The 24,643-nt window shown below is 40.2% G+C and overlaps 6 protein-coding genes and 1 non-coding gene across 9 annotated transcripts; 1 reads left to right on the top strand and 6 right to left on the bottom strand.

The window, feature by feature from the left end:
- Positions 1–19: 19 nt before the first annotated feature.
- LOC103829598 (gamma carbonic anhydrase 3, mitochondrial) lies at positions 20–1,746 on the bottom strand. The gene is made up of 5 exons (XM_009105275.3): positions 1,489–1,746; positions 1,029–1,172; positions 826–951; positions 598–749; positions 20–496 (listed from the first exon to the last, which is right to left on the bottom strand). The coding sequence occupies exons 1-5, from the start codon at positions 1,598–1,600 to the stop codon at positions 269–271; spliced, it is 762 nt and encodes a 253-aa protein (XP_009103523.1). The 5' UTR covers positions 1,601–1,746; the 3' UTR covers positions 20–268.
- Positions 1,747–4,285: 2,539 nt separating this feature from the next.
- LOC103829886 lies at positions 4,286–12,153 on the bottom strand. The gene is made up of 2 exons (XM_033275342.1): positions 10,646–12,153; positions 4,286–5,247 (listed from the first exon to the last, which is right to left on the bottom strand). Exons 1-2 carry the CDS (start codon positions 11,898–11,900, stop codon positions 5,213–5,215), a joined length of 1,290 nt encoding a protein of 429 aa, XP_033131233.1. The 5' UTR covers positions 11,901–12,153; the 3' UTR covers positions 4,286–5,212.
- Positions 12,154–12,392: 239 nt separating this feature from the next.
- Positions 12,393–14,550, top strand: LOC103829596 (pentatricopeptide repeat-containing protein At5g66520). Its single transcript, XM_009105271.3, has one exon. The coding sequence runs from the start codon at positions 12,449–12,451 to the stop codon at positions 14,309–14,311; it is 1,863 nt and encodes a 620-aa protein (XP_009103519.1). The 5' UTR covers positions 12,393–12,448; the 3' UTR covers positions 14,312–14,550.
- On the bottom strand, positions 14,184–16,221 carry LOC103829597 (putative glucose-6-phosphate 1-epimerase). 3 transcript variants are annotated; one of them, XM_009105274.3, is made up of 9 exons: positions 15,998–16,221; positions 15,824–15,919; positions 15,570–15,735; positions 15,361–15,498; positions 15,147–15,245; positions 14,951–15,048; positions 14,738–14,845; positions 14,556–14,637; positions 14,184–14,460 (listed from the first exon to the last, which is right to left on the bottom strand). In XM_009105274.3, exons 1-9 carry the CDS (start codon positions 16,066–16,068, stop codon positions 14,395–14,397), a joined length of 924 nt encoding a protein of 307 aa, XP_009103522.1. In that variant the 5' UTR covers positions 16,069–16,221; the 3' UTR covers positions 14,184–14,394. The 3 variants fall into 3 exon arrangements, with proteins under 3 accessions (XP_009103522.1, XP_009103520.1, XP_033131236.1); XM_009105272.3 differs by having other exon boundaries at positions 15,824–15,922; positions 15,998–16,205; XM_033275345.1 differs by having other exon boundaries at positions 15,824–15,916; positions 15,998–16,154.
- Positions 16,222–16,281: 60 nt separating this feature from the next.
- On the bottom strand, positions 16,282–16,355 carry TRNAN-GUU. The gene has a single exon. It is a non-coding gene; the product is annotated as a tRNA-Asn (tRNA).
- A 235-nt stretch (positions 16,356–16,590) lies between these two features.
- On the bottom strand, positions 16,591–20,818 carry LOC103829595 (U3 small nucleolar ribonucleoprotein protein MPP10). The gene is made up of 13 exons (XM_009105270.3): positions 18,946–20,818; positions 18,789–18,844; positions 18,561–18,651; positions 18,363–18,473; positions 18,128–18,265; positions 17,977–18,045; positions 17,859–17,900; positions 17,697–17,765; positions 17,522–17,593; positions 17,374–17,427; positions 17,136–17,277; positions 16,955–17,020; positions 16,591–16,851 (listed from the first exon to the last, which is right to left on the bottom strand). The coding sequence occupies exons 1-13, from the start codon at positions 19,591–19,593 to the stop codon at positions 16,841–16,843; spliced, it is 1,569 nt and encodes a 522-aa protein (XP_009103518.1). The 5' UTR covers positions 19,594–20,818; the 3' UTR covers positions 16,591–16,840.
- On the bottom strand, positions 20,721–24,144 carry LOC103829593 (GATA transcription factor 18). The gene is made up of 2 exons (XM_009105269.3): positions 21,160–24,144; positions 20,721–21,050 (listed from the first exon to the last, which is right to left on the bottom strand). Exons 1-2 carry the CDS (start codon positions 21,694–21,696, stop codon positions 20,721–20,723), a joined length of 867 nt encoding a protein of 288 aa, XP_009103517.2. The 5' UTR covers positions 21,697–24,144.
- Between the last annotated feature and the right edge of the window lie 499 nt (positions 24,145–24,643).

The raw sequence follows: 24,643 nt of genomic DNA, 5'->3' as shown, positions 1-24,643 counted from the left end.
AAGGTCATTCTGTCTGAAAAGTGAGAAAAAACTGTTCCAACCACTTATTACACAGCCTTGTCGCCACAACTTTTTTTCTTACAAGAGAACAAAATCCTCTCAAGAATCTTTTACAGAGAAATAGAATGTCTTTAAAACTGAAAATTTTACTTTCCAAAGTAAGCGCTGGTCAATCAAAGGACCTTAAAGCTGAAGAAAACTTTATTGGAGAAGCATGAAATGAAGTTCCTTTTTAAAAAATTTCAAATTTAGCACGAATCAAAACTTCTCAAGCTGATTTTGGTACATTCTCAGAGAGACTGAGATCATCGTATTCAGCATCGCGAGCGTTCTTCTTGTAAAGAAGCTTCTTGAAATCAGTCTCGTCCAAGTTCTTTGTGTTTTCTGCGGTGTGCACTTGAGCTAAGTTGGAGTAATCCACAGCGGAACTGGAGAAGAAGGCCTTCTCTTCTTCAGTCACCTTCCTCATAAATCTAGCTGGATTTCCTCCCCAAACCTGTTTTTTTTTAAGATTAGAAGCAAGACTGAGACCACAAACTTCACCAGAGCAACCAACAAAGTTGGGATAATAATAAGTGTGAGTGTGTGTATAGGAACCTCGCCGGAAGGAATCCTAGTGTTCTGCCTGACAAGAGCACCTGACTCAACCATGGCTTGCTTTTCAACATGAGCTCCATCCAAGACGGTTGCACTTGCACCAATATAGGCCTCGTCTTCGACAGTGCAGCCATGTAAAACAGCACTGTGACCTGCCCCCCAAAAAAATTAACCTTACAATGAACACACTCTTGAGTTAGAGACAGGAAATGAATTGAGAATTTTTACCAATAGTGACATTGTCTCCAATGAGAGTAGGCAAGACCTTGCCGCTCAAGTTGGACTTGGCAACGTGGACAAGAGTGTTATCTTGGATATTGGTACCAGCGCCGACACTGATGCTGTTAGCATCTCCTGCACAATAAGCCGTTCAAAGCGTTTGTTTGTTATCAAGGAAAGAGTATTTGATTGAGATGGTAAAAGTAGTTTACCTCTCAAGACGCATCCATACCAAATGGAAGAAGCTGGTCCCACATGGACATTACCAATGAGAGAAGCGCTGGGAGCAACGAAAGCCTGCTTATCGACACTAGGGGCTTTGTCAAAAACATTCATAAGCGTGCGGTGCCTGGATACTGGAAAAACAAAGAAGGAGTTGTTGGCATGGCATAAGAAGTAGTATGTGGAGAAGGCTGGACAAAGTGAATCAATCACAATAGACAAATACAGAGAACACTAACAAACAATTGAAGAGAATCGCTTTCAGCAATCTTTTTAAAATATATAAGAACCGCTTGATTTGATTTTTTTTTTTTTTTGACAAATCGGAAAAGAGCACGCACATAGAGAGAGATGAAATCAATAACAATGGCATAATCAATCAATCAATAAAGCATCAAGATGAGAGAAAACTTGGGATCAAACAAGGATTGGAATGGAAAGAGATAGTACGTTGTTCTCGGAAGTGATTTTTGCCTTGGAGGCGACAACCGAGCCGATCAAGTGCTTGACCAGTTTCACGGATCCAGAACCCCACGCTGTACAATGCCTTTCCCATCACCATCCTCTTCTTTCTTCTTCGTCAACGAAATGAAATCCGAAAAGGGCTTCTTCGCCGGAACTAGAACTAGAGAGAGAGAGAGACTTCCACGCTCGTTGGTTTTCTGCTTAAATTCCGGTTATTATCCAGTTCGCCTTGTTAATTCATTCCGGTTTTAAGTAATTTCGGTTTTAGCCGGTTAAGTAATTCCGGTTTTAGTCGGTTCATTGTCGGTATTCTTTTGGAATTGTTCCTTTTTTCTTTTGTCAGGTGCCCAGAAACATACTACTACAATTACAACTCTTATCTACTCCCTCCGTTCGTTTTTTTTTTCTTTACGTTGTAAGACTTTGCACTTAAATTAAAAAAATTGATGCAATTTCTATTCTAACCTTTTCAATTACTTGAGTTTATTCATTAAGTCAAGGGATATGCTAAACATCACGTTAATAATTCAAGGGTAAGAAAAGTCATCTTATGTCATTATTTGCATAGAATTCAGCAAACATCAAGTATATTGACACAAAAAAGGTATATTGACACAAAAAAAAGCACTAGAACGTCGAATATAACCGGAGGGAGTAATAAATGATGAAATAAAACTGATTTAAAAAACACAATTACTCTTTGTTTGTTTTTGGGTGGGAACAATGTCTAAACGGTATCCAGATATGAGTAAAGTAATTTCATTCTCATTAATTAACTTCAATGTACAAGTCATGTATTTATACTATGTACAAACTCATGTCTACCGCTATACAAGGAGACTCAAACTATACAAATGACATAATATAAGTATAGGATAATAGTCCCCCTCAAGATGGGACGAAGATGTTTAGTAGACCCATCTTGCCAAACAGCTTCTTAAAAAGTGCAGGGTACAAGGGCTTGGTGAACGGATCAGCTAACTGAAGTTCTGATCGAACATGGAGCAATGTGAACAAGCCTTGAACCAGTCTTTCGCGCACACTATGACAATCCATTTCCAGATTCTTCGTACGTTCATGGAAAACAGAGTTATGAGCGATGTGGATAGCAGCGGTATTGTCACAGAACAACAGCGTCTTCTTCGATAAGAGAAAACCAAGTTCAATGAGAAAATTGTGTAACCAGAAAATCTCATCAGTAACAACGGAGAGACTCCGATACTCAGCTTCAGCAGAACTCTTGGCAACCACTTTTTGCTTCTTAGAGCGCCATGAAATGAGAGAAGTGCCAAGAAAAATGCAGAAACCAGAGGTAGAGCAGCGAGAGTCTTGACAAGAGCCCCAATCAGCATCTGCAAAAGCTTGAAGTTGCAACTCAGCCTGAGAAGAATAGAATAAACCCTGACCAACAGTCCCTTTAATATAGTGAAGAACCTTCATCAGAGCTTTATGATGACTCTGGCGAGGAGCAGAAGAAAACTGGCTGAGTTTATTCACAGCAAATGTGATGTCGGGTCGTGTAATCTGTAAGTACATAAGGCGACCAACAAGTCGACGATAAGCTTCAGCATCAACAGGAAGATCAGAAGGATCAACCTTTGGATCAGCTGTAAGTTTGAGAGAAGGATCCATTGGGATACTTGAAGGCTTACAACCAAGAAGTCCTGTATCAGCAAGCAAATCAAGAGCATATTTTCGTTGACAGACATGTATACCATCAGTTGAACGAGCGATTTCAAGACCAAGAAAGTATTTCAGTGGACCGAGATCGCGAAGTTTGAAATGATTCTTCAGCTGAGACTTCAAGAGATCAACTGCAGAATCATTGTTACTACAGATGATGATGTCGTCAACATATACGATGACACAGAGGAAAAGATCATCACCACGCTTGAGAAAACAAGTATGATCTGAATGAGTTTGCAGAAAACCCAAAGAAAGGAGTGTAGAGGAGAACTTGAGAAACCATTGGCGAGAGGCCTGTTTTAGACCGTAGAGAGATTTCTCAAGTTTACATACAGCATTCGGTGGTAAAGAGTCCCCCTTTCTTTGTGCATAGCCGGGAGGAAGACGCATGTATATTTCCTCATCCAGATCCCCATTTAAAAAGGCGTTAGAAATATCAAGCTGATGAAGGGAGAAACCGTGAATAGCTGAGAGACTGAGAAGCAACTTAACAGTAGTGAGTTTAACCACTGGAGAAAATGTATCATGAAAGTCAACTCCTTCCTGTTGAGTATACCCCTTGGCTACTAGGCGAGCTTTATACCTTTCTACGGTTCCATCAGCATTGAATTTTACCTTGAAGACCCATTTGCAACCGATAGGAGTTTTATCAGGTGGGAGAGTGCAAATGGTCCAAGTACCAGTCCCCTCCAAAGCATCAATCTCGTCATCCATTGGAACATCCCACACCAAAAGTCTCTTGGCCTCAGCGTAGGTTAAGGGTTCTTTTATTTTATCAATGGCCACAAGAAATGAAAGATAGTGAGAGGAAACTTTATCATAAGCAAAGAAAGAAGAGATTTCATGGAGGGTTGAAGATCCTATTGTATTACAATAGTAATCTTGAAGATAAGCAGGCTTTTTAAGTCTCCTGTGTGATGATTGAGCAGAAGGCTCAACATCAATTTCAGTGTTTGAGGAAGACGTGAGTGAAGAAGTCAACTCAACGTCAGGAGCATTTTGTGGCACAGGAGCTTTTGTTGGTAATTGATCAGGAAAAAAGTCAGAAGAGATAGAAGAAAGATCATTACCAACTAGAGGAAAGAGCTCTTCGTGAAAGACTACATGACGAGAAACAACAATAGAGTTAGTTTCAAGATCAAGAAGTTTATAGCCTTTTGTTCCCGAGGGGTAACCAAGAAGAACACAAGCACGCGCTCTGGGATCGAATTTTAGTCTGCCTTGAGAAGATGTGGAAGCATAACAAAGACACCCAAAAGATTTTAATTGATCATAATCTGGCAATTTGTGAGTTAAGACTTCAAAAGGGCTACGGTTTTTAAGAAGAGGAGAAGGAAGACGGTTGATCAAGTGAACTGCAGTGAGAATGCAGTCACCCCAGTAAGGAAGAGGAATATGAGATTGAAATAAAAGAGCTCGAGCAACATTGAGTATGTGCTGATGCTTGCGTTCCACAACTGAATTTTGTTGCGGGGTCTCGGGACAAGAATGAAAAGAGGCAATGCCTTTAGATTGAAAAAGAGATGTGAATTTGAGTTCTGGAGCATTGTCAGATCTAACCCCCTTAAGCTTCCTATCAAACTGAGTTTCTATCATGGCTATGAACCCGGGGAAAATAGTAAGGACATCAGATTTGTTCTTAAGGAGATAAACCCAAGTGGCTCGAGAACAATCATCAACAATGGTCAAGAAGTATCTAAAACCATCATGAGTAGTTGTGGAAAAGGGACCCCAAGTATCAATGTGAACTAAATCAAACGGTTGTGAACTGAGGTTATTATGAGAGATAAAAGGAAGATGTTTTTGTTTTGATAAATGACAAACTTTACAATGAGGATCACTTTTACTTTGGTGTTTAGGAATATCTAGAACAGAATGCATAGACTCAAGTTTGGACAAGGAGGGATGACCCAATCTCTTATGCCATAAGGCGATACTAGAAACTGCAGCAACAGTAATATTTGGTAAAATACCTGAAGAAGTTAAAGACTCGATATCCAGAAAGTATAGGTTGGCCACTTCTCTACCCATTCCAATCATTAATCCCCGAGTATGATCCTGAATTCCACAAGAAGATTCATCAAACCAAACTCTACAGTGTAATTGCTTAGTGAGACAACTAACACTTAAGAGGTTAAACTTGAATTGGGGAATATACAGGACATCACTAAGGAGAAGGTTACTACCCAGGGCTATGGTTCCTATACCAACAATGCTAACCAGAACTCCATTCGGCAAAGACACAGTTGTGTCGGGAAGAGATTTGAAGGTTAAGAAAGAGGAGCGTTGATGAGAAATATGATTAGTAGCCCCAGAGTCAATTACCCATGCGTTTAAGGGAGTAGCATTGTTAGTGACGCAGTCGGAAATCACTAAGGTTAGCAAACACTAACCCTTAGATCAAAATCAAGCTCTCAAGCAAGAACTCGAATATTAAGCTCTGGAATCCACCAGAAAAGATAAAAGCTTAAAAACTTCTATTGATAAGAAAAGATATGAATGTCCAAAACAGAATACCTAAAACTCTCTTATATAGAGAGAGCCTAAAACATAAAAAGGTAAATCCCTATAATAAAAAGAAAACATGAAATAAAAGGAAAACTTCTAGATTAGGTTATGTAAATCTAAGAGTCTCCTACATCAGTCTCCTCCACCTCGAAAGAACTCGACCCCGAGTTCTCTTCTGGATAAAGAACACCATCAGCATGGTACTCATAGATGTCAGCCACATTGAACGTATTAGAAATGTTCATGTCTTCTGGAAGTGCCACCACATAAGCATTATCATTTAACTTCCGCAAAATCTTGAATGGACCATATTTGCGAGGCTGTAACTTGCGATATGTGCCCACGGGGAATCTTTCTTTTCGTAGAAACACCATCACTTCATCTCCTTCTTTGAAAACCTTGAGTCTTCTACGCTTGTCTGCTGCTTCTTTATTCTTTTGGCCAGTTGCTTCTAACTTCGCTCGGACAGCGTCTCTAGTTGCTAGAATATCCTCTGCCATAGCCTCAGCTGAGATACTAACTCCAGGAGCTTTAGGCAACTTAACCAAATCGACCACATGCTTCGGAATAGAACAATAGACCAAAGAAAAAGGTGATTTCCCTGTAGCTGAGTGCACGGCACTGTTGTAAGCAAACTCCACTTGAGGTAAAGCCAGATCCCATTGTTTCGGTTTATCTCCACAAACACTTCGAATCATATTCCCCAAAGTTCTATTCGTCACCTCGGTTTGCCCATCAGTCTGTGGATGAGCTGTAGAACTCCGTTTCAAGCTGGTTCCAAACATTCTCCAAAGTGTAATCCAGAAGTGACTCAGAAACTTGGTATCTCTGTCGGAAATTATTGTCTTAGGAACCCCATGAAGACGTACCACTTCCCGAAAAAATAACTTGGCGATGTTAGAGGCATCTGCAGTCTTCTTGCAAGCGATGAAATGCGACATCTTGGAGAATCTGTCAACGACCACAAACACAGAATCGACGCCTCGCTGTGTACGAGGTAAGCCTAGCACAAAATCCATAGACAAGTCTTGCCAAATATCTTCTGGGATTGGTAATGGCATATAAAGTCCAGTGTTCTGAGATTGTCCTTTAGAAACCTGACAGATATAACACCTTTTAACTATAGCACCCGCATCTCTCCTTAAATGTGGCCAATAAAACCTTGTCTCCAAGCTAGCAATGGTCTTGTCTCTTCCAAATGACCACTAAGGCCGCCACCATGCAAATCGCGAATCAACTTTTCTCGTAATGACGAGCAAGGAATGCACAGCCTGTCTCCTTTAAAAAGATAACCATCTCGTATGTGGAAATCTGCCGAAGGATGCTTCCCATTACATTTGCCCCATAACTCCTTGAATTCAACATCACATTCGTACAACTCCTTCAAAGACTCGAAACCCACAACCTCTTGTGCTAAGATAGTGAGTAAGGAAGCTCTTCTACTCAAGGCGTCTGCCACCTTGTTAAGAGTTCCAGACTTATGCTGAATAATGAAAGGAAACTTTTGCAGAAAACTTACCCAACGAGCATGCATCTTATTTATCACTTTCTGGCTGTGAAGATACTTTAGAGCTTGGTGGTCTGTAAATAGAACAAACTCTCTCTGAACCAAGTAATGCTCCCATTGTCGAAGAGCTCGAAAAACCGCATAGAACTCTTGATCATACGTGCTCCACTTTTGGCGAGCTTCACTTAACTTTTCACTAAAGAAAGCTATCGGTCGTTTTTCTTGTGATAAGACGGCACCTATTCCCACACCACTAGCGTCACATTCCACTTGAAACACTTTGTCAAAATCGGGTAAGGCTAATACTGGTGCAGTACAAAGCCTCTCTTTAATTAAAGCAAAACTCTCTTCCTGTTCAGATCCCCAATGAAACTTCCCTTTCTTCAAACACTCAGTGATAGGCGCAGTAATGGTACTAAAATCTCTAACAAATCTTCTGTAGAAAGTAGCTAGACCATGAAAGCTGCGTATCTCAGTGACTGACTTAGGAACCGGCCAATCCCTTATGGCACTCACTTTCTCCTGGTCAACCTGAATCCCTTCTTCACCAATAACAAATCCAAGAAATAACAGCTTGTTGGTGCTGAACGTACATTTTTTTAGATTGATGTACAATTGGTTTTCTTGTAAAACCTGCAAAACTTGCTTCAAATGTTCCATATGCTCGTCTTTTGTTTTACTGTATATCAAAATGTCATCAAAATAAACCACCACAAAAGAACCAATGAACGGGCGGAGAACCTGGTTCATTAATCTCATGAAAGTGCTAGGAGCATTTGACAACCCAAAAGGCATCACCATCCATTCGAATAATCCGTCTTTACTCTTAAAAGCAGTTTTCCACTCATCTCCAGGCCTGATTCGAATTTGATGATAGCCACTTCGAAGATCTATTTTTGAAAACACCTTAGAACCTGACAACTCATCAAGCATATCTTCCAACCGGGGTATAGGGAATCGATATTTAATGGTTATCTTATTAATGGCTCTACTATCAACACACATCCGCCACTGGTTACCTTTCTTAGGAACTAGCAGAACCGGTACGGCACATGGACTCATGCTCTCACGAATAAATCCTTTTCTCAGCAAATCTTCAATCTGTTCCCTTAAAATCTCATTCTCCTTAGGGCTCATACGGTAATGGGGAAGATTTGGCAGACTGGATCCTGGAATCAAGTCAATATGATGCTGAATATCTCTCATGGGAGGTAGATCATTAGGAAGTTCTTCCGCAATCAACTCTTTGAAATCATCCAGAATTTCTAACACTTCTCTTGGGGTTGACGTTTCCTCCGTTACTGCACTCAACAACCCTTTAACAACCAAGGGATAGAAACACCTTGCTTCTTGAACATCCCCATCAAGCTCTTTGTCGTCATGTGTCATAACCAAGAAACTTGACTTCTTTTCCTTCGCAGTGTTACAAAAATCCTTAACAGGTGCCATGGCAATTTTATGGTTGCCCCACGTAAACATTATCACATTGTCTCGACCTCGATATGTGATATCGTTATCATACTGCCAAGGTCGTCCAAGAAGAATGTGACAAACATCCATGTCAAGAACGTCACAAGTGATCTCCTCCTTATAATGTTTACCTATAGATATGAGAACTTTGCAAGTCATGCTAACTCGAACTTGTGATCCTCTCTTCACCCAACCAAGACCGTACGGTTTCTCATGACGGGTTGTGGGTAGCTTCAGATAGTCCACCAGCTTTTGAGAAACTAAATTCTCTGAGCTTCCATTATCCACAATCACATTACACACCTTGTTTTGAATAGAACAATGTGTTCTAAACAAATTCTTACGTTGGCCTTCTTCTTTAGATGATAACAAGACTCGTTGCAGCACAAGGTTTATCATCTCTCCAGATTCTTCTTCAGCGAATTCAGCTCCCTCATATTCTTCATTCTCAGCAAAATCCCTTTCATCCTCTTCATCTTCTTCCTCTATTATAGCAACTGTTCTCCGACTTGGACAGACATTTGATTTATGACCATGTCCTTGGCAACGGAAACACTTGTCAATGGAAGGCTTAGCATAAGGATTGTTTTGTCTCTGAGCTGGTGCCTTGTTCTGTTGGGTTGAGTTAGAGCTACTAGCTCCTTTGTTTCCCGGATTGGAGTCTTTATTGGCTACACTCTTTTCTTTCTCACTTGTTGGTTCAAAATTGGTCTGAGCCGTGTTTCTTCTAAATGTTGAGAACCCGCGTGATGACTTCTCCATTAACTCAGCTTTTAATGCTAGACTGGAAGCTTCCTGCACAGTCCATACGGTTTGCAAACCCATCTTTCCCTGAAGAGAACCCTTTAACCCACTGATGTACCTAGCCACCTTCTGATTCTCTGTTTCGCCTAACTCATTGCGTTCAGAGAAACGCAAGAATTCAGCTGTGTACTCGGTCACAGTTCTGTTTCCTTGAACACAATCGAGATACATCTTGTAAAGAATTTGTTCGTAATCTTCCGGTAAGAATCGCTCCAGCATTAATTGCTTCATTCGACGCCAAGTCCTAACTGGTCCTCTCCTTTGTCTTTGCCTTTGGACAACGAGTTTATCCCACCACACTGCAGCAGTCTTCTTCAGTTTGACAGCTACCATCTTAACTTGTTTATTCTCAGGAACGCCCATGACATCAAAAAATCGATCAACATCAATTTGCCAATCAAGAAACTCCTCCACTCCCATAGTTCCATAGAACAATGGAATATCGGCTTTTACCCGATAATCATAATTGTTTTGTTGGTTTTCTTCAGCTATTTCTTCTTCTGATTCTTCTTCTGAACTAGAATTATCAACAATAACATCACGATTGTTTCGACCTTGTTGACCCCGAATTGGTCTTCTTTCTCCACCTCTTTGACCGGCGTGATTAACCTGATTGGGATAAGCCACAACCTGATTATTTAACGCAGTTACCAGATTTGCCAATTGAGCAGTTACAGTAGTGAGGTTTGTGGTTGCCTCCCTTAAACCTTCTGCGAAACCCTCGAAGTCGGCTTTGGTTACTGGTTGATCACCCATGGCTGATCAAGCTTCGAAAAGAGAAGGAGAAAACCTGGCTCTGATACCACTTGACGCAGTCGGAAATCACTAAGGTTAGCAAACACTAACCCTTAGATCAAAATCAAGCTCTCAAGCAAGAACTCGAATATTAAGCTCTGGAATCCACCAGAAAAGATAAAAGCTTAAAAACTTCTATTGATAAGAAAAGATATGAATGTCCAAAACAGAATACCTAAAACTCTCTTATATAGAGAGAGCCTAAAACATAAAAAGGTAAATCCCTATAATAAAAAGAAAACATGAAATAAAAGGAAAACTTCTAGATTAGGTTATGTAAATCTAAGAGTCTCCTACATCAGTTAGTAAATGAGCAGACATAAGGCCTATCAATACCGGTAAAAGAACAAAGGATAGAAGGATGAAAAGTACCGGATATTGGGCAAATGGTTGAAGAAGAAGGGATGGAAGCTGAGACCAAATGAACTTCTGGTGTGGGATTAGCCGTTGAAGTCTGAAGCTTGGTGCTGAGAAAAGAAACCAGTTGCTGAATCTGAATAGGAGACAGATCATCTGCACTGTGAGAATCATGTTGAAGAGAGTCGATAGCTGTAACATTGGCTGTCAAGGCAGAAACCATCTGATCAGATTTGGGAGAAGGTTTCATACTATTGGGATAACCATGTTTCTTGTAACAGCGATCAACCACATGACCAGGACGATGGCAGAATGTACAATACGGTCTGTCTTTCCTTTGATAACCAGCAGAATGTTGCGGAGGTTTATTGACAGATGAATCAGCAGGCTGAGAAACTTGAAAAGCTGAGGGAGGTTCCAAGAGGGATGAAGTCTGAGAGTGAGCAGCACGATGACTGTCCTCTTGATCCAAAAGGTTGAAGACTTCAGAGAAACTTGGAAGGACCTTCTTCATGAGAATACGACTTCTGATGTTCTCATAATTGTCATTAAGTCCCATGAGAAAGTCGATAATGCGATTAGTTTCCCTCTCTGCCAAAAGATCTGCAACAGTATGATTAGCAACCTGAAGACTTGATAGTTCCTCCCACAATGACTGAGTCTTCGTGTGATATGAGGAGAGATCCATACTTCCTTGCTTGAAGGAATGAAGCTGATGACGAAGCTTGTAGAGTCTTGGGAGATTGGATTTGTGATAGCGCGTATGAAGATCCGTCCAAATGTCTGATGCGTTCTTGAAGTACAAGATACTCGTATAGATCTGTTTGGTGACGCTATTCAACAGCCAAGACTTGATCATGCTGTTACATCGACACCAAATCTTGAAATATGCATCATCCTCAGAAGGTTTAGCGATAGATCCATCAACAAACCCTAACTTGTTCTTAGCCTCAAGACTAGTAGTCATCGCAATAATCCAAACGCCATAGTTACTACCATCAAGAGGTTCCGCAGCTAGAACTAAACCAGGATGATCGGAATTCAAGAGGTGATAAGGCGAATGAATATTATCAGGTGAATCAGATACCTCGAACCGAGCTAGTGAAGGTGAAGTACCAGATCGAACAGTTCGATCTTGAGATTCGTTGACGGCACGAGCTGGATTAGAGCCAGAAGGATCATCGCGACGCAACGGTGAAGATTGAGAGCCAAACTCAGGGAGATCTGGCGAAGGACGACGGTATCTCGATTTGCAGTTACGTTTCCCCATTGATGTCGATCTCGAACTCCGATTATCAAGGACAATCTGAAATGAGCCGAGATTGCACAGGGATGTGAGGGAACTGACGACTCGAGGAAGGTGACGACAAACGATCGGAAGAATCCGATGAGAATCCGGTGAGAATCCGGCGAGAATCCGGCGAGAATCCGATGAACGTGAGTGAACAGAGATGAATATCGCGGAAGGTTGTTAGAGAACGAAATCAGATCGCTCTGATACCATATGAGTAAAGTAATTTCATTCTCATTAATTAACTTCAATGTACAAGTCATGTATTTATACTATGTACAAACTCATGTCTACCGCTATACAAGGAGACTCAAACTATACAAATGACATAATATAAGTATAGGATAATACCAGAAGTACTCTAACTTAATCAGGACCCCTCTCATTCACACACCCACCAACGCCTCTCTTTATCCTCTTTTAACGAGACGACAACGGCCACTAGGAAGAAGAAGTAGAAGAAGCTTATCTCATTCATTCATTCACTCCCTCCTTTTACACCCACCCTCTCTCTCTCTCTTCCTCACATGTCGCTAACTTTAACTTCCTCCTCTCTCGCATTGGAACACACTCTCTCTTGTCTCCATAAATGCTCAAAGGAGGTCGAACTCAAGCAAGTCCATGCTCACATGCTCAAATCCGGCTTCTTCCACGATCCTTACGCCATCACAAAGTTTCTTTCCTTCTGCCTTTCCTCCACCTTCTCCTCTTACGCCCAGGACGTTTTCCTCAACGGCTTAGATCGCCCAGATACTTTCTTGTGGAACCTTATGATCAAAGGACTCTCCTCCTCTGACCAACCCGAGACCTCTCTTCTCCTCTATCACCGCATGCTCTCCTCTTCCGCTCCTCATAACCCCTACACCTTCCCCTTTCTTCTCAAAGCCTGTTCCAATCTCTCCGCTTTCCAAGAAACCACTCAAATCCACGCACACCTCACCAAACTCGGATACGCCAACGACGTATACTCAGTCAACTCCCTCATTAACTCATACGCAGTCACCGGGCACTTCAACCACGCTCGCCTTCTCTTCGACCGAATCCAAGAACCCGACCTCGTCTCCTGGAACTCCGTCATCAAAGGCTACGCAAAAGCTGGAGAGATGGATACCGCTTTAACTTTATTCAGGACCATACCTCAAGAAAAGAAGAACGCTATCTCGTGGACTACCATCATCTCTGGTTATGTTCAAGCGGGAATGAACAAGGAAGCTCTGCAGCTATTCCACGAAATGCAGAACTCTAACGTTCCCCCTGATAAAGTCTCTCTAGCTAGCGCTCTCTCTGCTTGCGCTCAGCTCGGGGCGCTCGAGCAAGGGAGATGGATCCATTCATACGCTGACAAAGCGAGAATCAGCATCGACTCCGTCTTGGCTTGCGCTCTTATAGACATGTACGCGAAGTGCGGCGACATGGAAGAAGCTTTGGGAGTGTTCAAGGACGTGAAGAAGAAGACGAAGTCAGTGCAGGTATGGACGGCTTTGATCTCAGGTTACGCGTACCACGGCCTCGGTGGAGAAGCGATCAGGAGATTCACGGAGATGCAGAAGACTGGAGTGAAACCAAACGGTATCACTCTCACCGCGGTGCTAACTGCTTGCAGCTACACGGGACTAGTGGAAGAAGGAAAGTCAGTGTTCTACACCATGGAGAGAGATTACAACGTGAAACCGACGATAGAGCATTACGGCTGCATGGTTGATTTGCTCGGTCGAGCTGGACTGCTCGACGAAGCAAACCGTTTGGTTCAGAAGATGCCTATGAAGGCTAACGCTGTGATATGGGGCTCGCTGCTCAAAGCCTGTCAGATACATAGAAACATCGAGCTGGGAGAGAGAATTGGAGAGATCTTAATAGGAATGTATCCTAATCATGGCGGGAGATATGTTCATACGGCAAACATTCACGCCATGGGGGGAAAGTGGGACAAGGCGGCTGAAACAAGAAGACTGATGAAGAACAAAGGGGTTGTGAAAGTTCCTGGTTGTAGTACAATCAGCTTGGAAGGGACCACGCACGAGTTTGTAGCAGGGGACAGATCACACGCGGAGATTGAGATAATTCGAAGTAAATGGAGAACGGTGAGAAGGAGACTTGAGGAGAACGGGTACGTACCAGAGTTGGAAGATGTGCTGCTCGATCTAGCTGATGATGAGGAAAGAGAGGCTATAGTGCATCAGCACAGCGAGAAACTGGCTGTTGCATATGGGCTAATGAAGACTAAACCGGGGACAACGATACGTATAATGAAGAATCTGAGAGTATGCAAAGACTGTCACAAAGTAATGAAACTCGTCTCTAAGATATACAAGAGAGATATCATGATGAGAGATAGGACAAGGTTCCATCGTTTCAGAGATGGGAAATGCACTTGTGGGGACTACTGGTGAAATATAAAATTTTATTGCTTAAGAAAAATGGATACATTCAACAGTATTATAAAAAAAAAAGTTAGAAGTACAATTGTTGTTTTTCAACTGATGCTGAGGAGCTGTGTTGCTGTCCAAGACTGTCCAGGCTCGAGCTTGACATCCCCAAGCTGAGAGTTAAGAAGGGACAAAGCGAGAGTTGAAAGCTTTTGAGTCTGTGTATAAGTTTTTTGTAAAGAGTTAAAGGCTTACTGATGATATATACCTTTGCATTTTCAACGCAGACAAAGTCTCTGTAACAAGCCTCCATCTGAACATGCGGGTTCCACAAGACAGCATCCGACCAGCTGCATTTTTTTCCAAATACAAAGTTTTACTCAGGAGGCACAAAACAGTTTCTGAAATGGAAGCATAAAGACACACATAAGCGTTTTGCTAAAATCGTACTTTGTGTTTTTGATGATTATTTTGTCACCCAAGCCATTATCAAAGTGCAATTCATTAGGGGCATCAAGATAGACGCAATCCACAAATCCAGGAAAATTGACTGCATCCCTGGTGGAATATTTGAAAATAAGAAGTTAGACGTGTGAAATATGAGAAAAGAAAACCAACTAGATCTGTAAACAGCTAAAAAAGGAAGGGAACAAAGAAACGAACCTGTCTTCTTGACCCTCAATTGGGTTTTTAGGATCAGGATCCTTATTGAGAGTTTTACAACCCTTCAGACCTCGCACGGATGCTCCCGTGACAGAAGCCTGATGAACCCAAGAAAGTTATAATACCAAAAAAAAAAACAAATTCAATAACAAAGCTAATTAATCCTGAAACTAGAGCAATCTTAAAGGAAGCTTACACGGAAGTAAGTATGCAAGGCGGTGTTAAAAGAGAATGGTTTGTTGTCTGTGTTTGTAATTTTAAGCTCGGTGGAAAGGCAGTCCGCGCCAACAACGACCTTAAAGCAACCCAAAACCAAAAAAAAAACTGTTAGAAGAAATGGCACCTTAGTTAACAACCTACAAGAGTGAGTTTGGAATAATAATTAAAAAAAAGGAATTGACAAGAAAAACCTTGTAAAGAGCGTGGAAAGCAAAGTCCCACATGGATCGACTATAAGGACCATCCTTGAGCTCAAGAGTAACAGCAGCATTGTCATCCGCATTCTCAGAATCCACAACAGACCAGTCCATGTTCCTTCCAAACCCATGCTAATCCAAAAAAAATGGTTAAAAAAGCATAATTCATTCAGGTGGAGGAAACAAACAGTAAAGAAGAGAACCTGTTGAATAACTCCAGGTCCAAACTGTGGGAAACAATGTGGAATCCCTCCGCTAATGGGCTTGATCTTATTGAAGACAGCATCAGGTCTAACGAAAAGAAGATCTTTCCCACTCGCAACTTTCCACGATGTCACGCATCCTCCAAACAGATATATCTCTGCCTCGCTGCATTCCAAATTCCAAATTCCAAACCAAATCAATCTTTGACCCCCAAAAACAAAAAAAATAACAAACTTTTTATTCTTTTTTTTACCTCTTGTCGGGAGAAGTGAGAACGAGTTTTGGTAAATTGCCTTCACCTTCTGTGACTCTCACTCCCGTAGTAGCCATCGCACAGAATCTTCTCCTGCTGCTGATATAAAAGAATTGTAATTTGTAAAGTGCCACGCTCACTTTTGATACAAAATCAATAAAGGAAAATGCTTACCGGCTGGTTCGGAGGTGATTTGGAGAATTAAGGGTGAGAAATGAGTTGGAGACTGATACCATCATCGCCATCTTTCTCTCCTTCCACTCACTCTAGATTGAAATTTGAAGACTTATTATTATTCCCCAAACAAAAAAAAAAAGAAAACAAAATCTATATATAAAGGGGAAGGAAGAGACAAACGGAGACGGAGGAAATGGCTCTTCGATTGACGGTGGGGACCCAAACTTTAACGTTGACCTCCTCCGAATAATCTTACGAATATCCAACTTTGAAAACAAAAACGCTAGAGGGAGGGGTCGAACCTCCGACCTTGTGGTTAACAGCCACACGCTCTAACCAACTGAGCTACTCCAGCTAATTGATTAGAGTAGTTACTTAACCAAAATATTAAGGGAAATTGCACCCAGTAACCAGAAAAAAAACAAAATTCAATACCTAACTAAAAATACCCTCTCTCTCCTACTTTCTCTTCCTATCTCTCTCTACTCTCTCTCTAAAAATCTAATTTCCTTTTTTTTTTTGGTTATTTAGCAAATAAGCCCATATATTAATATACAAATTATAAGAATCGGTTGTAAATGCTAAAGAAAAACAAGATAAAAACTAACATTTCAAACAAATGAACACACAAAATTCATCATGGTCAATTAAAAAAAAAAAAAGCCTAATAACTGATCCGAACAAAATTATAGGCGCTAAACCCTTAAGAACAAAATTTAAATACTTCTAACATGCTAAACTGTTGTTGGTATCATCTAATCTTGAAGCAGTCTTGTGTTTAGTAGATTTGTCTCGACTCAACTCTTCTGCCTCTGTAACACCCTCTCCTCTCTTTCAAATTTATTCATTGCCTGTTTTTTTTTTCCGAAAAGAGTACTCAAAGTTCAACATTTGATGCTTTTTGATATTATCAAAGTAGTAGTTATGTCATGTTCGAGCAAGAAAAAAAAATACCAGTTCTAGACATCTCTGTACTATTAGTATCACGCGCCTTCTTCACAGGTTGTTTTGCAGATTCAGCTGTTCCACAAAGTCAAAAAGTAATAGAGGTTAGAAACAATTTAACTTTTAACATTGTAGGCATTTTGTGTATTACAAATGAAAATATTTCCCATTAGACATTTAATTCCTTTACCTTTGAACTTTCTCTTCTTATTAGCTCTCCTCCTCTTTCTCTCTTCCTGTGTAAGCTCTGACTCTTCCTTTATTTTGCCTGTCCCCGAAAATATTTCCTCTGGAGCAAGCATTGCTGCATCTGACACTGCCACTGGCGCAACCTATACACAGAACACAATGAAGAAGCTGCTAAGTACAATGGTGCTCTCACCTCAATCAAACAGACAAAAACAGTTGAAAGTAAACAATAGAGTTACCTCTTCCATTGCTATGGCTGGGACGTTTGTCTGTATAGACATTTCTTCTATTACCTGAAAGTTTTTGAGTTAAAAAAAAAGGTTTTGGTGCCAACCTCGTTACTATGTTTAAACCTCATCATTTAGGATCTAAACGAAAAAAACATACTGGTTTAGGTGTAAAATGGAAGTGGGAGAGAGCATCCAACTTCAGGCATAGTTTCTTGAATAGCATGCTTGCCTGATTTAACATTTATAAAAGCAAAAGGGAGTGTGAAACTGGAAGGGAGAAGATCCATAGGTTAATAAACAAATAAGCCAGAAGCAAATTTCAAAGTGGGAACCTCTTTCTTCAGTTCATCAGAGAAAGTTGCTGGAGCAAATAACGGATTAGACTTCTGAACGTATTCTTCCTGCAAATAGTGGACCAACACACATTTATAAGTTGTTTGGTTCTCTCTCACAACAACTTAAAAACAAAATAAATCCTTGTAGACCATACAAACCTCGTAAACTTCGGCAAGACCTTTCTTGCTTTTACTATCGTCCTGCATATTTCCAAAAGTAACCAAACAGATTTCATCAACTGTTAAACGAGGTTAATAGCTCTTCAATAAAACTAACCAATTCCTTGGCTTCTCTTTTGGATTTAGTGGGCAGACTAGGCGCTCGTTGGACATCATCAAAACGAGCCTAAGAAACCACACGATAAGTTACGCAAAAGTCAAGAGGAAGAAGTAAAAAAGGAGACTTTTGTTGCAAACTAAGCAGTTACCTCAATGATTCGGCTCTTGATCATATCCTCAAGTGAGGCTGTGACCTCTTCTGTGATTACAGGAGGAGGTCTGGCATTGTGCTCAAAATCTAAATCAACTTCTAAAGCACTATTCTTTGGCCTCTTTGTAGCAGTTACCTTTCAACAAGAAAAGTCATACATAAATTTAGCTACAGAAAGCAACGTTGCAAGTTTTCACAGATTAGTAGTAGTGGAGTAAAACATCGCTGGGTACCTCTCCCTGCATAGTCCAGTGTTTGGGATCTAAGTTTGCTTTCTCCATCTGATCAATCTTGGATTGAAGCTTTAGTAGTTCTTTCTCATGGGTAGAGAGTTTTCCATTGCCCTAATGGAAAAGGAATTAGTCAGTCAGATCTCATGTACAATTCCACTAACGAGAAACGAAGTCATAGCATATAAGAATAACTAGTACTTGGTTTACATCTCCAGCTTCCTCATCTTCCATGACATCTTTCATCATCATTTTTGGTTCCTTCTTTTTACCACCAAAGAAATCCTCATACCTAATTTTAATTGATAGACAACAAAAAAAAAAAACTTAGAACAAATCCAAGGAAGAATTATTCGCCTAATCTCGTTTGTTCATTCTCCGGTTAGCTCATTAACTGTATATCAGAGAGAGAGAGCATAGGATCCATACCTGGCCTTTCCCAATTTGTCTGACTCTTCGTTTTCTTCACCAGCAAAAGCACCAAACTAGAGGACAAGAACAAACCAAAGATCATTCAACAGAAGAAAAAACTAAGAAACTTGCATTCAATCCCATTCATATTCCTGAACACTGTTTATGTGCATACCTCCTCATCTTCTTCATCATCCTCATCATCTTCTTCGTCTTCATCATCATCATCATCATCATCGCTCAAATTTTGCTTCTTTCCGTTTGACATAGCTTTATTGTTTTTGGAGTCGAAGCCATACTCTAGAGCTTCACCCTCCTCTAAAAAATCCTCCAAATCTTTGATCTTGAAGAACCTGTCCTCTATTCCTTCATTCTCTTCATCCTCCTCCTCTTCCTCTTCCTCTTCTTCATCTTCATCTTCTTCTTCACTTTCGTTAGCTTCTACCTCATCATCGTCATCCCCATCATCAGAGTCAATCCCATCCATATCCAATCCATCCTCCTGAGAATCCCCGAGGGCCAAGTTTCCTATTCTACGAACCTCTCGAGGGTTTTTAGCAAATCGCTTAACCTCATGCCGCAAGCTCGACAACAAAGGCAGAGACTGCATATCAATCTGCTGCCAAATCTGCTCCGCGTCAAAACCATCAACCAAGAGCTCCTCAAAAGGAGATTTGAGGTTGTGAGGCTTCAACCTAGTGGAGAGATACTGAGATGCAACGCGAGCCACCTCCGATATCGAGCTCGGCGCTAGAAAAACTGGTGGTTCAGTCGACTTCAGCTTCTCGAGGGCTTCCAAGCCCCAATCCTTTACATCGGCCATTGATTATGCGTACAGAGTTACCAAATCGTTGCCTTCCGGAGCTATGTGTGTGGCGGTTATACCTCTAAAACCCTGAGAATTAATTATCCCGCGTATACCTCTCATCCAAAGAGAGAGTTTTGCTTTAATCCTTGGGCTAGATTTGGGCCTTAAGTATTTATAATTTGGCCCATGTATCCTTATTTATTTTACCCTAGCATTACTTGTTAGGTGAGTATTGTTATGCTGGGAGGGGAGCTCACACTAAAGATAAAGTGGGCTCTTTAAAACAAAAGTTCCCAAAATATAAAATGCATTCTAAATCGCCTAAAAGAGGAAAACAAAAACAAAAAAAGCATTCCAAGACAAAAATTTCTGACCAAAAAATAAATAAAGGTAGACTAAAGTCTTAGGGAAAGTTAGTGCATAGAAGTAATAGTACATAATGGTTCTCAGTAAAATTATGAACCATATAATGCAAACATTATTCTCCGTAGCGCAAATTGACACAAACAACAGGTCAAGAGGAAGAAACTGACAAAACAACGGTCAAGTTACTTACGAGAAGAAGAAGACTAATCATAATACCAATAAAAAAGAAAAAACTCACTACAGTGGTTGTGTGCACCCACACAATTGAGACATTTTGTAAATCTACATTCCGATCTGATTTCAGGTCTTTCTCTATAGAACACATTTTCAGCGACTCAGGTGGACCTAAAACTTCTCTGTGTGAATGGAAAACTTCTCACTACAGTGGCTGTATGCACTTGGAAATCGTTTACGGGAATATATTTTTTATCTCCAAGTTTATTATGTGCAGCTCCTATATTTTTTTGAATATTTATCTATAATTCATGCTCATTTCAATAATATTCGGAATTCGTGTATTTATTTAGATAATAACATAAATGCGGTTTGTTGGTACCATGCAAAATATATAAAATAACAGCGTAAAATCCTTGACATGCTCGATCGTTGATGATTTCACACTGTTATTTGTTACTACAGTTTAAACAAATATTTGAACGAGTGAAAAATACATAATGTTACGAATTAAGATAAAAGCGTCGATATCATAACATCAACATTGTCTCTCTCCAACTTCTCAGTACACAAGGAAACTCTCTTTTTTTTTTAGATTCCTTTCACCTAGTAAAGTCATAGACAAGACTCATTGCCGTATCCTCTACATTAAGTCTCCACGAGTGGGAATGTAGGCCGTTAACTCCGTCTACGGGATCCCGCCGGTAATACTCTCCAGCACCGCCGTAGTCATGGTTTAACATGATCTCGCTGGCTACGAAATTGCACGTTGACGATCCGCTCTGATCAGTAGCATTGTTGTGGTTACTATAACTGGAAGGATGGTGTCCGTATTGATCTTGCGCGACTGTGCTGCTAGCCGTCATCCTCGTCGTATCCATCGTTCTCCTCTCTTCTTTCTTGAAACGAATTCCACACGCATTGCATAACGACTGCATGCACCGATTTATAATATAATTTAGAAAAATATATGTGATTTTCTATAAACAAAAGGAAGAAGGTTAAAGGTATTTAATAAAAGGAAAAATATAATTAAAATACCTTGGGACCTCGAGGACCATTCCTCCATAGGGGCGTAGACGTTGTATCACATTTGGTACAGCGACGATCAAGTAGAGTATCGCCGCCACCAGAAATACGGCGGTTGGAAGAGGGAAGGACGCTATACGTCGACGTTTTGGAGGTGTTCGTATCGGTGTCAATGAAACTGGAGACACGAGTTGAAGTACTGGACCGTCGCATCTTCTTCTTGTCTCTCTCAGATAGTCTTGTAGTTGTAGTGGACGGAGGTCCCAAAGAGAGAGTGCAGTCAACAACAGCGGTTTGTATGTTCGAACAGCCGTTTCCATTGTGGACAAATAAGCATGTTTGAGTGTGGTCGTGGAACCATCCGCAAGACTCACAATATCTCCCCTGCGTCATCTCTTCGATGAAAAAACCCCAAGTGAGACTTCTTTTGGGGGTTGGAAAGAAACGTTTAATTTGGAGGTGTTGTGGTGAATATGGAGAAGGCCATAAGGGTCCTCTATTTATAGTAGTTAAGCAAGACAATTGAAGTAAATTAATATGTCGAGACATGCCATTTTAGGGACAAACATAAAGTAGTGTATTAATTTAGACCTATCTACAATAACCAACAATCAGTAATCAACAAATAAAATTACTCAAACAAAATCTTATTAAGACGACTTAAACAAAATCGTGCAGAGACAAAAAAAAAAAGAATCCCATAGCTATATACAGTTTGTTTTAATGAACAATGTTTACTTAATTATATATGGGAGCGTTGAATGTATAATTATCTGTTCTGCAAATATTTGATTACTTTGTGTCATAAACTACTAAAATGTACTTAAAATAAGAAGGAAAACGTAGAGTGATGTTGATCCAAAAAAAAAAAGAGAAGAGCGATGTGATTTGATGTGATGTGTGGCTGGTCACTGGAGAAGGCAAAGGTTGGTCAAAAGAGCCCACGTGACAAGGGGGAGGAAGGGGCACAGAGTTCAGGCATCAGAGAGGAACTTTCAATCTCCGATCACGAGGCCTCTCTAGTCTCTATTTATATTTTTCTTTTCGATTTTGATTACAGGAAGCAACTATACCATATGTTTAGCGTTCTTCCTTATCTATGATCCAAACTGTTCTTGTTCTTTTCTGCCTCTTATTATTTATTTATTTGCCAAATATGTGAAATCCATTATAAAATGGTACGGTTGTAATATTACAAAAAATATAATCCTAAGATTTGTCTTGGCAAAAAGAAATAAATACAAGGCAAAGCTTAGACAATGTTAACAATAGGCCTAGTTAACAAGGCTGCGAGGTATAAAATAAATCATATAGCTCACTCATAAGGAAGCCAGAAACGCAAGTGGATTCATCCCTCCACGTCGCCATATATATCACACCTGTTTTAGTGTCTCTCACTCACATGATCAGTGATGATCGGAGATGGTTAAGTTAACGAGAAGAATAAGTATTAGTTATTATACGTATCATTTCGTTCAATCTAGATATCGTTTGGACCAATGTAGTCGCAGTAGGTTGAGTGTGTAAACCCCAAGAGAATCAAATCATATGCATGCCTTGTTTTAACGAGAAGAATATCCGTACATATTTTGTAGGGTTTCAGAGACAGAAAAAGCTTATGAGTGGAGAAAACCAATTAGTTAAAAGACGAAACCCTTCTATAATCATCTCACGTAACCTCCTACTGTCCTACATCTGCAAATAACCATCAAATTAATAAAGAGCATATTTATTTATTTATTTATTTTTATAAAAAGCATATTTATTAGCAGTATCTATATATATATATATGTGTGTGTATGTGTGTACGATATCTTTTTTTGTTCCTGTCCATTCGAGTTTTAGCAGGAGGTAGATTCTGATGTTGAATATTTGAGTGAATCTTGGTGGGTCAAAGAAGACGTTCTCTAAAAAGTGAAAAAGAAAAGGTCAAAAAACTAATAATGCTACCCATTAAAACGATTTTAGCGCAAAAGTAAAAGTTTTATTCTTGGGCATAGCGTTAAATCATTATATACCGAATCCGACACATTAAAATCAATTGTTTGTAAGATCATATATCTACTGTATGTAATTAGAAACAGATCTAGACAATGGTAATTGGTAGTATAACTTTGGATGTGCTTTACACTTAACATATTACTACGTGAATGTGAATATATTATGTGATGATATAAACTCAAATGACAAGAAAATAATCATCAATTTAGTCAAAAAAAAAGAAAATAATCATCAAAGTTGAAGGCGTGTGTGTATCCAAATGATGATGATGACGTAGGCTGGTTGGATTTTGCCGGGGCCCATGCATCGACTCGCTACTTGAAGAGTTCCGAGGAAAATGGCCCGGGGGTAAATTTTCCTCACGCATGCATCATGCATTGCATGCAAAGGCTTGATTATTAAATTAGTTAAAAATACACTTGATTAATTAATACCAGTATGTTCAGGTTGGGAATCAACATTTTTTTTTTTTTCCCAAATTGAAATTCATTCATAACTGAAATACGGTAGTTCATACATAAGCTGGCGGATAAAAGACATCCCCAGAAACAAGAGCCCACAGAACAGGCAGCTAGAACCCACACCGGGGCAACTTTCGATCACAACGTAAACAAGGCAAAGAAACTAGAAACCACACTAAGAAATAGCAAACTACAAACAACTACAGAGGAACATAAGACCAACCAGTGCAGAACACCTTCAAAGTAGCAGAAACCAATGATCTGGATATATCAATGCTGCCCACGGCACGCCATAAGATATCATCCACTTGTAGAACCCAAGACTCCACGTCTTCTCACACTGGATATATCGCTGCCGCCTATGGCCTGCCAAACGATACCATCCCCACTCGTAACCAAGAACCAAGACTTCGCAACCCGACGAGAGAGATCGCTTCACGACCCATACAACTCTCGGATACGGCATGAACGCATTCTCTGGCGTCCACTCTACACCTAGAAGCCCACAGCAAACCTCCACACAACCACAGCAAACCTACACTCTGGGAATCAACATTACTTGAGGGGAAAAGACGGGGACACAAGTTATCAAAAAAAAAAGACGGGGACATTCCTCAAAAGTTACAAAATACAGCCAGAATGTCTCTAGTATTTACCTTTTTTGCCTACTTTTGATATTTTCAAAACAAATCATATTATAAAACTGTTTCTATCGAAGTACGTAGCATATCAAGCTTTCAGTAAATCTAGTTATGTTACATATTACAGGAATTTCATTCTTTTAAAGTTTCCTGAACCCAGAGGCGGCCTTGGACAGAAGCGGAAGAAGCTGGTGCTTCCGGCCGCCACTAAATTATCAATAATACCAGCCAGAAATTTACATAAATAATTCAATAGGTCAACTGGTAAAGCATATTTTTAGTGCAGAGGAGGTGAGGAGTTCGACCTAACCTATTGATATTATTTAAATTTCCTTTTTCTTCTTATAAAGCTAAATATAAATAGGCCACATTTTTAAGATTTGCTTCCAGCCC

This window comes from Brassica rapa, chromosome A07 (assembly GCF_000309985.2).
Source record: "Brassica rapa cultivar Chiifu-401-42 chromosome A07, CAAS_Brap_v3.01, whole genome shotgun sequence".
NCBI classification, from domain to species: domain Eukaryota; kingdom Viridiplantae; phylum Streptophyta; class Magnoliopsida; order Brassicales; family Brassicaceae; genus Brassica; species Brassica rapa.
The sequence above is the reverse complement of the archived record's forward strand: the minus strand, read 5'-3'. Positions and strand labels throughout refer to the sequence as shown.